General features: G+C 34.3%; 1 protein-coding gene across 4 annotated transcripts in view; it reads left to right on the top strand.

The window, feature by feature from the left end:
- POLK (DNA polymerase kappa) overlaps window positions 1-8,059 on the top strand; it is a 63,504-nt gene extending 55,445 nt beyond the window's left edge. For 2 of the 4 annotated variants that reach the window (XM_011375136.2, XM_023520413.1), the window contains exons 11-15: window positions 167-263; window positions 2,633-2,804; window positions 4,284-5,234; window positions 5,817-5,859; window positions 6,041-6,142. In XM_011375136.2, the coding sequence (XP_011373438.1) occupies window positions 167-263; window positions 2,633-2,804; window positions 4,284-5,234; window positions 5,817-5,859; window positions 6,041-6,125 (1,348 nt within the window). In that variant the 3' untranslated portion in view covers window positions 6,126-6,142. Of the gene's footprint in view, window positions 1-166; window positions 264-2,632; window positions 2,805-4,283; window positions 5,235-5,816; window positions 5,860-6,040 lie in introns of all 4 variants that reach the window. The other 2 variants (XM_023520412.1, XM_011375137.2) reach the window with 2 other exon arrangements.
- The last annotated feature ends 6,767 nt before the right edge of the window (window positions 8,060-14,826 follow it).

Raw genomic sequence — 14,826 nt, 5'->3', positions numbered from 1 at the left:
CAGTTATTTAGGTAGATCTTAAATGTTTTTAATTATATCATAGTTCATCTGAAAGCTTTATTCTGTATTGCAGAGAATATAACTTAATGTGAGACTATTTTATCAGTCTTAAATTATTCTAAATTATAGTTTACTCTGTACACCAAAATCATTCTTGTCTTTCTAGGACATTCAGTGAGATAAGTAAAGCAGAAGAACAATACAGCTTGTGCCAGGAACTTTGCAGTGAACTTGCTCAAGATCTGCAGAAAGAAGGACTTAAGGTACTTTATTTTAATGTGGTGTTCTTTGTTTTAATTTTTTTTAAATGATAAAATGCTACTTCAGTGCAAGAGTTAGAGTTTGCATTTGAATACAAATTGGGAAATGTCAGAAAAGAGTATTCCCATCACTAACAAAAACAAATTCAATTCTGGCCCATATCTGAGGCCTATGATGAGGTCATTCCATGAAGAAGCAATTTAAGAGAATTGAGTGGTTCCAGTATAATCCCAGAGCAGTTGATACTACCTCAGGAATACATTTGAATAAGTTCAAAATCAGAGTTATATTGATGTTAGAGAATAAAGCAAAGGGAAGAATATCCCTAGAACTGTATTTACGTATTATAAATGCCTTGTCAATCATCCTTTAATGTTTTTCTCAGGTAGACAGTGACCTTCTAGAATAAGCATTTTGTTTCAAGGCTGTAATGCAGATTGCTTAACACATTGAGAATGAAACCTGCAAGGCTTTGAACTTTGAATTCTATAATCTTCACTTACAACAATCCATGTTTGGTGTTTTACCAACATTCTCAAACCAGAGGCGAAGTGTCCTTATCACATCCTATCAGGGAACAGTAGTCCCTCTTATCCAAGTTTTCACTTTTCATCGTTTCAGTTACCCATGGTCTAAAAATATTAAATGGAAAATTCTGGAAATAAATCATAAGTTTTAAATTGTATACCATCTTCAGTAGCTTTATGAAATTCCGTGCTGTCCTGTTCCCTCCTGCCTGGGACGTGAATCATCCCTTTGTCCAGTGTATCCTGTATATGTTACCTACCATTAGTCACTTAGTAGAGGTCTCTGTTATCAGATTGGTTATCAGAGAAAGAGAGACCACATCACATAACTTTTTTACAGTACATTGTTGTAATTGTCTTATTTTATTGTTACTTATGTTGTTAATCTCTTGCTGTGCCTAATTTACAAATTAAGCTTTATTATAAGTATGTATGTATAGGGAAAAAATTGTGTATATATAAGATTTGGTACTGATGCAGGACAGGACAAATTTCCCCCACCTGGTGAGGGGAGACCAAGCCCTGCACCCAGAGAAGAAGGTCCTTTGGTGGAAGGTGTAGAATTCAACACACACGCCGAAGTTAGAGTCAAAAGGAAAGTTTATTAGAAAAGGGGTAACACTCCACAGGCAGAGAGAGAGCATGGTCTCCCTCTCAGAGGCACAGAGTGAGAGATACAGTGAGAGGGGCAGTGATCTACAGAGTAAAGGCACTGAGAGGGACCCAGAGTGTTCAGGGAATTCAGTTTATATGTCATTCTTGAGTTTCCATTTCCTTTGATATGGACATGTAGTGAGGCCTGAAAAGGTAAGAATATGCAGAGTGAAAGGTCTGCTGGCAGTTCCCAGCCTTTAATCCATAGGTTCCCCTATGGTTTCCCCTTCACAGGTGTGGAGAATGGGTTGTTAGTAATCTAACAGAAATCTTCCTTTGTTCTGAAGGTGTCCTCCTGGCCTGGCTGCAGGGCTAATCAGCATATTGCCTTCTCTGATTGTGGCTTGATTAACATTTTTAATTCTCTTGCCTCCTCCCTACATTAGTACTATCTGAGGTTTCAGCCATCCACTGGAGGTGTTAGAACATATCCCTGAAGATAAGGGGATGATGCTGTGTATGATAGCCACATGATATTATGCATAACATTAATCTTCATCACTTGGTTTAAGATTGTGTTTGCTAGGCTTCTCCACTGCAGAATTACTATTTTCCCCTTTCCATACTCTATTCTTTGGAAGTGAGTCAGTAAGTCTAACCCAGTCTCACTACCACCAGGACGTAGTAAAATATATGTAATATAAAATTTACCATTTTAACTATTTTTAAGTATGCATTTCACTGGCACTACATACATTCATATTGTATAACCATCAACACTGTCAATCTTCATAACTTTTTCATTATCCCAAACTGAAACTCTGTGCCTATTAAACAGTAACTGTAAAGAGAATTCTTACATATCAGTGGTTTAGCATCTGTCATATAGAAGGCACACAATGAGTATGAGCTATCCACAAAACCTGTAGAAAGATTTTTTTCCTTCCTTTTTAGGTAATGAATTACCTCTAAAAAGAATTTCAGTAAAAAAGAAAATGATCAGTTAACTTTGTACTTTATATAAAGGTCTTTTATAAAAATTCATTTGGGGAGGAGTGTAATAATTATTGGCTAAAATAGGATTTTTAAATTAGTTATGGATTTTGGTTATTCTTTATTACCATATTTTAGAAATAATTGATTACGCTTCCATATTATTTGTATATAAGAGACCTTTCTGAGTTTTTCTAACCTGTAACTTTTCTAGAAGTTAGAAAGCCATATATAATAATGTATTCTGTTTGTTATAGGGTAGAACTGTTACTATTAAGCTGAAGAATGTGAATTTCGAAGTAAAAACTCGTGCATATACAGTTTCATCTGTCGTTTCTACTGCAGAAGAAATATTTGCTATTGCTAAAGAATTGCTAAAAACAGAAATTGATGCTGATTTTCCACATCCCTTGAGATTAAGACTGATGGGTATGACTTCTTGTTTTTCCTTAAATCTGCTAGACTTTCCCAAAGAATCAACTTTGGAAATTTTCATCTCCATTTTCTTTCTTAAAGCTATTTGGGAAGTTGTACTTACACTGCTGCCATTTTTCATAATTCTTAGAACTCGATGCATGTGAAGCCATGATCATTAGTTTAATTCCAGTAAGAACCAGTTAAAGTAGTTTTTTTGCTTACTACTTACTGTAATCCTTGGGGCTAGGTATGTTTCAAAATTGAAAACTTTTCAGGTTTTAGAAAGCAAATTCAGTGCATGCTGAGTATATTATGTAATACTCCTTTGGGATCTAAGGCAGCACTTCATGATCAAACATACTAATATTTCTGTAGCAAAGCAAAAATATTCACACTGAGTTATAAAGGCTTGAAATAGCCTCACATCAATTCAGTCATCAATTATCATTTGTTGCTTACAATTTTCAGAATTACCGATGAGGGATTATGGTTCTGTAATCCCACATCTTTAGCCATCACATGGTAAAAAACAAACAATATTTCCAAAGTGAACTGGGTGAGAAAATGTTTATGGATAAGCCTCCCAAATGCCAACTTAGTATACTACTAAGAGGGGATCATTAGCCATACTTTCATATATGAAAAGACAGCACATGCTGAGATCAATTGTATAAAGTATGTTAACTAAAAGAGCTAAAGAGTAGGTATTAATAGAAGCTTTATTCATAATTGCTAAAACTTGGAAACAACCAAGATTCCTTCAGTAGTAGGTCATTGGAAACTATGGTACATCCAGACAATGGAATATATTCAGCAAAAAAGGAATGAGCTACCAAGCCATGAAGAGACATGGAGGAAATCTTAAATGCATATTATTAATGGAGAAACTAATGCGAAAAGCCTACATACTGTATGATTTAAACTATATGAAGTTCTGGAAAAGACTAGGGAGATGCAAAAAAAATCAGTGATTATAAAGGATTGACAGGGAGGGAGGGATGAATAGGCAGAACATGGAGGATTTTTTTAGGGCAGCGAAGCTATTATGTATGGTGTTTTAATGGTAGCTACATGTGATTATACATTTGTCAAAACCTACAGAATGTACAACACCCAAAGTGAGTAAACTATGGACTTTGAGTGATAGTAATGTGTCAATATAGGTTGTAGTTGACTCTAATTAGTTACTTGGTATGTAATGATATCACGTGTCACGATATTAATTGAAAGACCTTTATAATCATGCTAATTCTGGTAAATACTTACTATTTAGTGATACTCAATTTTATAAAGGAAAGTAAATTTCGACTCAAAATACCAGCTTTGAAAAAGTATCCTTTAATTCAGAAAATATAGTGTTACTTATTATTTTTCTTTAAACAGCTTTGTTTTAGATAAGTCACAACTATTTTTGCAAAATGTTTTTATGAATTATGAACAAATTGGCTTTGTTGAATTTGAAATTGATTAATTGTGATTGGTTTAATTTAGGTGTGCGGCTATCTAGTTTTCCCAATGAAGAAGACAAGAAACACCAACAAAGGAGCATTATTGATTTCTTACAGGCTGGAAACCAAACACTGTCTGCCACTGGGTGTATAGAGAAAACTGACAAAGATCAGTTTTTAAAACCTCTAGAAATGTCTCATAAGAAGAGTTTCTTTGATAAAAAACGATCAGAAAGGAAGTGGAGCCACCAAGACACATTGAAGTGTGAAACTGTGAATAGACAAAGTTTACAGACATCACAATCATTCCAAGTTTTAAAGAGGAAGATGAATGAGAATTTAGAAACACCAGAGAATTCAGATAAGGGTCAGATATTTACCTGCCCTGTTTGCTTTAGGGAGCAAGGAAGCATCAGTCTGGAAGCCTTTAATAAACATGTAGATGCATGTCTTGATGGACCTTTGATCAGTGAAATGTTCTCATGTTCACATGCTTCCTCTACAGAAGTTAACAAGAAAGAAAATGTACATTATTCTTTTTCACTCTGTGAGAAGCGGGATTATGAAACCCATCAGAAGAACATAGAAATTACTTCAGTAGATTGTGCAGAGTTGCTAGAAACTGTAGGTAATTCATCTAAAGCAGAAAGTGTAGACACTTTAAGCAATAGCCACAGCAAAGAGGAATGTTCTAGTCTTCCAAGCAAATCGGTTAATATCGAACACTATCATCAGAATTATTTTTGTGCTGTTTCACTGGAAAATGAAGATGTTGAGTCATTGAGAATGCGAGAACCTCTCCAGCCTTATTTACGTGAAGCAACAACAGACCAAGCTCTAGTTTGTCCTGTTTGTAACCTAGAACAAAAGACTTCAGATCTTACCCTTTTCAATGTGCATGTGGATATTTGCCTAAATAAAGGCATTATCCAGGAACTGAGAGAGGATAGAGTTAATCCAGTTAACCAAACCAAAGAAAGCACCAAAAGTACTGGTGAGTTTGCAGTCATATTGAAGAACTTGATTTTCTGGGAATGTTTTGTTAAAATTGAGGTCATTATTAAGTCTGAAACACATACTATTAAAGGAATAGTTTGTGTGTGTTGCCATTGAGGTTGTCAATGTTAGTTACTTTACCATAGGTTAGAAATAACTGAAGCCACTAGATTTTAAATTTTGGAAAACTTCAGTTTTAGCAGAGAGGTTTAACTCAGAGGTTTAGGGAGTTAAGTGATGTAATCAAAAAAATTCCTTCAGAGAACATTTGTCAAGGCATAGCACTAAATTAATGATAATTACACAGGCATAACACCTCTTTAACTTGTTTTTTTGGCAGTTCTGACTCTAGCCAAATTTCAAAAATAAAATTAAATGTAATACTAATAAGACAAGTAAATTATAAAAGAAATTGTGCTATAACATTAGTTTCTGGCATGTTAGTTTCTGGTAATGTGAACTCTGTAGTACTGAAGCAGTTTTTATTTATATCAGCTTTAACTTTTTAAATTTTTATACAACACTTTAATTATTTCTTATTATTCATTATGGAATTTCTTCACTTTTCTTCCCTCTATAGCTAACTCAGGCAGAGTACAGAAGACTGTAACAAAAACAAAAAGGTACGGCTAATTAGAGCTTTAATAAAGCTAGCTATAAAACGCATATTTTGAAGTTGAATTTTTAGGTGTTAAAATTTGCTTTTATATCAAGCAAAATTTTTAAAAGTCAGTTATTTCCAAAAATTTTTTTAAATCTCTTCCTGAATTTTAATTGTGTGTGTATGTTTTTTTTTAATTCCAGATCAGGACTGATGACAAAGCACTCAGCATCAAAGAAAATAAAACCAAACAATCCAAGACACACCCTTGATATATTTTTTAAATGAACACTGAATATTTTATCTTTAATTTTTAATTGAAACTTATTCTTTATAATCAATGAACCTATTCTTCCTCATTTTAATTTTACAGATTCATTTAGTGAAAGGCCACTGCAGTAATCCCTCCGCAATGATATATCCCTTAGATAAATTTGGAATATATACTAATTTACTTCTTTATACCTTTTTAATGACCATAAGAATTTCACTTTCTGTTAGAAATATTTTTAAAATGAGAAAATAGGAATGGGATCAAAAAGTGATTTCTTTCTTTAGTTTTATAGTGAATATAAAAATATGTATTTATAAAGGCTTCCAGAGGTTCGCACAAACCTATTTTAGCATAAGAACTTTTCAATACTTAATCATTTTGTTGGTGCTGGTCTGCTATATTTGATCTGAGTATCTTCAGCAACTTTGTATATTCATATTTTAGTTCCTCCTATCTTTAGATACCTAACAAACATTCATAATTAATATTTATCATACATTCTATGAAGAATATTAGTTTAGCAGAACTAGCATGAGTGGTTTTGTTACCTTTAGGAAAATAATGCCACAGTATTATTTTTTGTGTTCAAAGAATTTTGCTTAAATGTGATTATTCATTTGATTTTTTTTTTTAATTTAAAATTTCTTTATCTTATGAATAAGCACTTGGTTCACTTTAAAAATTTTTAGTCTAAGATGCAAGGTAATTATTTTTTTTCTGGGACTTTCAAATGGCAGTATTTTATTTCTTGGCAGTTAATGTTTGAACTCTACACAAATGTATAAAAATGTATAAATTGTACACTCTAAATTTGTATAACCTTCTAGAGAAAAATGTGTAATTCAGAAGATTAAGGCATATCTTAGTTATATTTATCTTAGTTATATTTCTTTCATGTTTTTATTAATATTCATGAAAGAGGACAGCTTAACAGTAGGTAGTTAGCTTAAATATTTGCTCCAGATATTTTTGTGCTATCGATAAGAGTTTTTATCAGAAACAATTATTTAAGTGAAACATGAAAATGGAAGCCATTTTGTGACTGCTTTAAAGAACCAAACCTTTTATACTCTTACATTTTTGTTTTCTCTTTTCCTACTTTTCAAGTTGAGGTATAATTGACATACAACATTATATTAGTTGCAGGTTATAATATAATGATTTAATATTTATATACCTACTTTTCAAGGCAATAATATTGTAGGAATAATTTAAATTAGGATCTTGCACAGCCTTGGCCAAAGTGACAACTTGATTTTAGATTACTAGATGGTTTAATATTAGGCTTAAAGTTTATTAGCATGCCAATATCATGCCTAATATTATTATATATTAAGGCAAAAACAGTTGTGCTATGGTTCTTGATTATGTAATTTACTTATATAAATTCTGTACAAGATTAAGTTCAATGAAATACTCATTTTAATGTATTGAAAAAATAGCATATTTGATTTTATATCTTGCCTCAAGTTTTTTGGTGTGTTTTCAGCAATAAATACTAAATTATTTTCATTTAGATGATTCATTTAATTTAATGTTATCATTTAGTCATATTTAATAATAATTTAAAATAAAATTTAAAATATTTAGTTGATCTTTTAGCCATAGAAATGGTTTCCTTCCTTTTCTACCCTTTTCCCACCTCTGGTGCTTTTACTCTTGTTTTCTTTGCCCAACATTCTTTCCACATCTTTTTCTTTCTGTTTTATTTAATACATCCGACTCATTTTCTTTTTATTATAATAATTTTCTTTGGGGCATTTTTAGAAAATATAGCAAAACTACAAAGAATAAGCACCTATAACCTTACCTATTTAGAGTATCAGAATATAAGGAACCAACCACCTGGGAAAACATATTTGTAACAAATACCTGAAAAAAAAAAAACTAGTATCGAGAGTATATAATCCAAAATATATAGATGACTCAAATGACTCAGTAAGAAAAAGGCAGCCAGTAGACATTTGGACAAAAGGCTTTAAATGGCACTTCACATGAAAAGAAATCCAAATGGCCAACAAACATGAAAATATTCTCAGCCTTTTTAGTAATAGAAAAATGTAAAGTAAAACCACAAAGAGGTATCATCATTATCCCTACCACCAGATTCACAAAAATGAAAAGTATCCACTGATATTAAATTCTGAAGATGATGTGGAGCAACGTGAACTCTTACTTTGAAAACAAATAACTTTAGAAAACAGTTTGCCCTTCTTTAGTAAAATTGAAGACATGCACACTCAACAATCCACCAATTGCACCCTTAATTATACTCCTTTGCTAGTTGTTTTCCATTTGTCCTATTGATCACTCTTTGCCCTTCATCACCCTGCTTTATGTCCAGCAAGGCACCATGGCAGTGCAGGACATTTGAGGGAGGAAAGAAGATGAAGGTCGGTATTTATTCCTCCATGTACCTTTTTTGTAGGATCATCACATGCTGGTTAAGTCCCTTAACTAAGGGTCACAACTTCTAGTAGGTGGCCCTCTTATTACTGCATTCTCTGCTCTCTCCAAGTTCTGATAATCTTTTCCTTCCCTCACCTCTTCAACTAGGTGTGGCAACAGAGCCTTGTTCTTTTTAGCCCTGGAATGCTGCACTATCCTTTGTGGTTTCCCCACTCCCTGTTCACACCTATGTAAATGGTCCCTTTCTTAAAAACTCATCTCAAATTACAAATTTTTTTTCCTGCCAGAACCCTAACTAAACAATGCCTTGGGAAAATTATTGAACATGTTCCCTGGGAAGCATATATAAGAATGCTCAGAGAATGGTTAAATTCTACCATTGTATATTCAACCAATAGGATTCTACACAGTGGTGAAAATGAAGGAAATAGCTAATCAGATTGTGGATGAATAACGTGGAGCTAAAGCAGCAAGTCATAAAAGGATGCTGACAGCATGATTCTATTTATATGAAGTTCAAAACAGTTAAAGCTAGACTATATTATTTTAAGGATGGATATATGTAAGATCAAATTATAAAAGAAAACAAGTATATTATTGTCCCAATAGTTAGAATAAGGATCGCCTCTGTGAGAAGTAAGAGAATGTGATCGGGGAATGGTACATGGAGCTTCTGGGATGCTGGCAGTGTTCTGTTTCTTATCTTGGGTGGTGATTGCATGGTAGTTCACTTTAAAAATATTCTTTAAAATGTACATATATGCTTTATACTAAAACTTGTTCATATGTGACCCATATCACAATAAAATATAAAAAGGAAAAAATGACATACTGCTTTCCTTAGAAAGATGATATTTTTTTCCATCTCTATAGGCTACTAGTTTCAATAGAGATACGAGTCTCTAGGACTTTGCTGAAGACAGCAAGAAAAAGTCATCTTACACTAACACTTTGATTTTTTCTCCTAACATTTCTCCTAATGCTACAGCCTCAATCAACATTTAGTCTGCTGTCCAAAGACAGCACTTGACAATTTCACCAAATATTTTATCACCACCAAACAAGTCACCAGCTCTTCAGCCTGTGATATTTGTGTCCCCACTCCCCAAAGCCCTCTTTCCAACAGTAAATCAATTCTGTATATCAGGTTTTGTTATTTGCAACACTCTGCTTTCTGTATCAGTTAAGAATTTCACTTCAGCTGTAAGTTTCAAAGACCCAAATCAGTCTTTAAAAAAAAATCAATTCTAGTTTTCTCTCGAATTTTATTGGTCAGCCGTGGCACAGTGGTTCAAGTTTGAGCTCAAAGTCTCTGATTTTCTTGGCCTCACATGGTCAACTTATTGTCATAAGATGGGCTTTTCCACATCCAGCCCTAGGTGTGAGTTCCAGATAGGAAGACAAAGAAGTGAAAAGGAGAAAGGGGCAAGAAGACTGTCCTACTTTAAGGAGCTTTCCCAGAAGCCTCACATTACAATTTCCACTTACATCTTATTGGCCAAACTCTTGTCATATGGCTTCCTCATAGGAAAACTGGAAATGTAGTTTTAGCTGGGCATGTCGCTACCCCAAAGTCAGGTTCTGTTATTACTAAGCTCACCCATAAAAAATTCCTATCGAAAAAATTTTAGAAGCATTCCTTAGGAATAACACAAGGGTACTCTCTATTATTTTGTTGGAGATCCTAGCCAATAATTAAAAGAAATAAGATGAATAAAAACTGGAAACAAAAAAAAAAAACTTTGTCAGGTGGTATGTTTGTTTACATTTTAAAAATCTACATTTAATAAAAGTTCAACAAGGTTATAGCTACAAGATCAATATATAAAATCATAGTATTCCTATACTACAATAATAACCAATTAGAAAATGTAATAAAAAAAAATCTCATGATAACAATCTACAAGGCAGCTAAAGGGGTGAAGGAGAATCTCAAAAACTGCAAGAACTTAGGAACTACAGAATATTGAAAGACAAATAGTACATCAGAGTAAGTGAAAAGAATAACCCTGTTTGTCAATAGGAAAAACCTTAAAACTATTCTCCTCAAGTCATTCTATAAATTCAGTAAAATTCAGAATAAAATCCCTAATGGTTTTTCTTAGAAGTTAAGTAGATTCTAAATTTTATATGGAAGAGCAAAGGCCCAAGGAACAGAAGGTGGAAGGACAGGCCCTATTTATTACATTTCAAGATTTATTACAAAGCTATAATAAAGTGTATTAATAGAATGTTATTGGCATGGGTATGGACAATTTTAAGACAACTCAGTACAAAAAGTACTATTAAGTAAATAGTGCTTGCATAATGGATTATCCATGGAGAAAAAATAAAATCTATCTCTACCTTATAGTGTCAGGAGTCCCCAAGACTACTCTCAAGCCAGATAAGTTGTGAGAAGGACTTGCAGAACTCAAAGAAGCTATTATACTCATGGTTATAATTTGTTGAAGTGAAGGGATACAAATTAAAGCCAGCAAATGGACAAAGTCCAGAAGAGACCAGGCACAACATGTGCAGAAAGTATTGCCAACCAAGGAACCTCATTCAGTCCAGGGTTTTTGCTAGGGTCAGTCACATAGGCATGCAGTGCCCATGTGACTGACCTTAGCCACTCAGTCTCCAATATACCAGAGATCTGAATAGTACCTTATAACCCAGGGCCTCAGGTAAAATAAACACTCACGTAAACATCATATCGTTAGCATAAACTATCTCTAAACTAAAACTGTGGCCCACGGCCTCAGCGTACTAAAACACTCATTATCAGGCAGGATCTTCCAAGGGCTCAGAGGTTATGTCCAGGGAGCTAGTCAAGGGCCAGTCCTGAAGACAGGCCTTTCTTTGGAATGCACAGGGCTTGCAACCTGAGCCTGCTGAGTTAACAAAATAAATGTGTATTCAAATAAAGTATAAAAAAGATAAAGATCCTTTAGGCTCACTTTTTTATGCCTCATTTGTAAAATGCTGTGTAGAGAGATTCTGTATTCATGAAATGTTTAGGGAATTTCAGATAAGGAGGATGGCCAGTCCATTTGGAATACATCATTATTGGTGTATAATGCCGTAAGTGTTATCTTATAAATAGGTCTAATAATTGTTTGCATGTGTGTAATCCTCTCTTTAATGGAATAAAAAGATCTCTTTTTTATTATCAGTCTTCACATTGTCTCTTAATATAGAGCTGTGTATCTTAACCTCAATCTTATGTGTTAATAGCAAAAGCAGCCTTGAAAGATGTATTTATAAATCCAATTTATTCCACCAGAAGTGCCTTAATTTAAAAGTTAGTATGGGAATTGTGATATCTGTGTAATCAATTAGTCCACTGAAGAAATGACCAAGACTAAGAAGTTTCAGCATTAACGTGAGTAATGGAAGCCACATCACAGAGTTCAACAAAAAACTGGAGAGAAAATGTAGGCAATAGGTATAGACATTTATTTAAGGTAGTTGCATGTGAAAGGCAAGAGGGAATGAGGAATTAATAGGAAATACTTTTACTGCCCTCATTTAAAAATGTATTTTCTATTACAATAGTACCCACTTACCTGTGGGGGATATATTCCAAGACCCCCAGTTGATGCTTGAATCTGTGGAAAGTACTGAACCCTATATGTACTATTTTTTTCCTATACATATATGCATATGCTACAGTTTAATATACAAGTTAGGTACAGTAACATAACTAATAGAACAATTATACTATAATAAAAGTTATGTGAATATGGTCTCTCTCAAAATATTGGACTAAAATTGCCCTTCTTGACAATGTGAGACAACACAATGTCTACATGATGAGATGAAGTGAGGTGAATGACTAAGATATTTTCAGACCATGGTTGACTGTGGGTAACTGAAACCAAGGAAAGTGAAACCATGGATAAGGAGTGACTACTGTACTTACCTCTTAACTCGTCCTTTCCTCTCATTTCCACCTATGCCTCTGCCAACTCCATATCTATTACTGAATTCTGTTCACCCTATAGGGCCTCTTGAAAACATTTCTTTCCATTTCTTTTGTCATATCCTTATTAGTTGCCTAAACTCTGGCCTTCCAACTGATTTCTCAGCTTTCCCGCTCTAAACTGTCTTGCGCATCTTTTGCAGATTAGCCATAAACCACTTTCATAATGCCACTCTTATGTTAGAAACAAAAAAAAGATTTCAAAAGCTCTCAACTCTTTAGGATAGTTCAAGGGTGAGAAGAGGGGAGCAGATTTTCAGTGTATGATGATTTCTGTGGTGTAAATACCATGACAGATTTCAAGCTGTGGACATCATGTCAACCAGTTCTCATAAAATTTCTGAAAACTTAGCAATTAGTTCTTGCTAGTCAGTACAAGCTAGTTTCCATAATCACTGTCCATGATGCACACCAAATACTGGTGTGCACACCAATCAAATCACACTGTCGTTTCTTGAATAGATCTGGTGTCATGCTCCCTCTGCTCAGAATGTGCTTCCTGAATGCCCCTTTGCCCTCTCCCACTATACACACTAATCATCTTTCGACACAGCTCCAGAGCCACCTTCAGGAAAAGTCCCTGCCCTCTGGAAAACTGATTAGTCACTCTTTTGTGCTCCTGCTTCTCTATGAAGACCTTGAAACTTTCTTTGCTGTAGCTTTGATGCGGTCTCTTCTTACTAGATTGTAGGCTGCTAGAGATCCTAGGCTGTGTCTTTCACTGATCTCTGAATACCAAGTGCAAATATATGGCCTGGCACTTAGTAGGTGTTGACAATTATTTGTTGATGCAAAAATAAATAAATAAAATAAATACATAAAAAATAAATAAATAAAATTAATTAATTTTAAAAATGTGCTCAAAGAGTGGTGTCTTTTACTATTTTACTGTTTTTCCCTGGGAAGACATAGTGGCATCTGATGTGGGTGGTTACACTCAAGCTGAGCCCTAAAAGTCAGGCATTTGAGAAAGAGGGAATTGCATTTCTTTCCCTTTATTGGATAATGGCTTGCTTTATAAATGTGTTATTACTTGTTTTCTTGGGGTGGCTTGGAAACATTTGGAAGAAGGCCCAAAATATTACAGCCTAGAGCTATAAAGCACTTTTTGAGGAAATAATTCCATTTTGAAAACCATACCTGGTGTCTGGTGCTGATTTTTCTTTTTCTTTCTTTTTCTTTTTCTTTTCTTTTTTTTTTTTTTTTTTTTTTTTTTAAGTAATGTTCTACTTTAAACAGCAGTAATGTCTGAACATACCTGGTAGGATTTTGGTGAACTTCACAGAGAGTTGGTGTTTATTTCCCTGGAGCAAAAATTGTTCTTTTGTTGTATAATTAAGGGATAATCACTTTTGCTTTGTAATACATAATTGGATTAAAGCTGTTCTAGAAAAAACTCACACGAGACTATGGTGAAAATTGGAAACAAGATTCTATTAAGCAAACTATAATATTGAACTGTTCCCCTTACAAGTTTGAGTTAAATGATGACAATCTTATTATCTAATTGTTGTTGTCTACAAAAGTCTCAGGGAGACAGAAGATAATTTAGAGGCAAATAGTGTTAACCCTTTCCTTCTAACTGCAATCTCTTAAGTTTATTATGATTTCAAACTCATACGTACATACATATACATAGATATGTGTATAAATATACACATACATACCATCTCTGCCAAACCCGTATCTATTTTTTTGTTGTTGTTTTTGCTTTAAAATATTTTATTGGAATCTTTTGATAAAACCAAGTACTTCTTTTAAGACAAAGTATAGAAGTGAAAGCTAATTGATATTTAAGCACCCCCAAATTTCTAGGCAGTTTTCTGCTCCAAGAAGCTGACAGCTGCTCACACAGGTTAATGCAGGAAAGATGTTAAGTTCCTAGGATCTGCCCAGCACCAGATAGAGGGTATCCTTGTCAGCAAAATCCTAGGCGTCCAAGCCATCTCAACAGCACTTCTCCCAGAGGGGTAACCTTAGGCCTTCAGTCACCAGGTTGATGATAAATCTCTGCGAAGGTGCACTGCCCCTGACCGATCTTCCAGAGCTCATGCTTTATTCAAGGATGACACACTGGTGGACGTCTTAAACTCCCGTGTGGCGCTGCAGATCCGCCTGTGAGAATCTGGGGCCTGTAAAGAAACCCAAGAGTCTGCAAGGGCAGAGGAGACTCCAGCAGAGTTCCCTTGCCCTGGACAGGGTCAGTTAAAAGCAGTAGTGTCACACCCATATCTATTATTGAATTCTGTCTACCCTTGTAGAGCCTCTTGAAAACATGTACTTTCCATTCCTTCTGCCAAGTCCTTATCAAGGTGCCCGATCTCTGGCCTTCCAACTCA

The sequence above is a fragment of the Pteropus vampyrus genome, unplaced genomic scaffold, assembly GCF_000151845.1.
Source record: "Pteropus vampyrus isolate Shadow unplaced genomic scaffold, Pvam_2.0 Scaffold262, whole genome shotgun sequence".
Lineage (NCBI taxonomy): Eukaryota > Metazoa > Chordata > Mammalia > Chiroptera > Pteropodidae > Pteropus > Pteropus vampyrus.
Note: the sequence above shows the minus strand (reverse complement) of the source record. Positions and strands in the feature narration are given on the sequence as shown.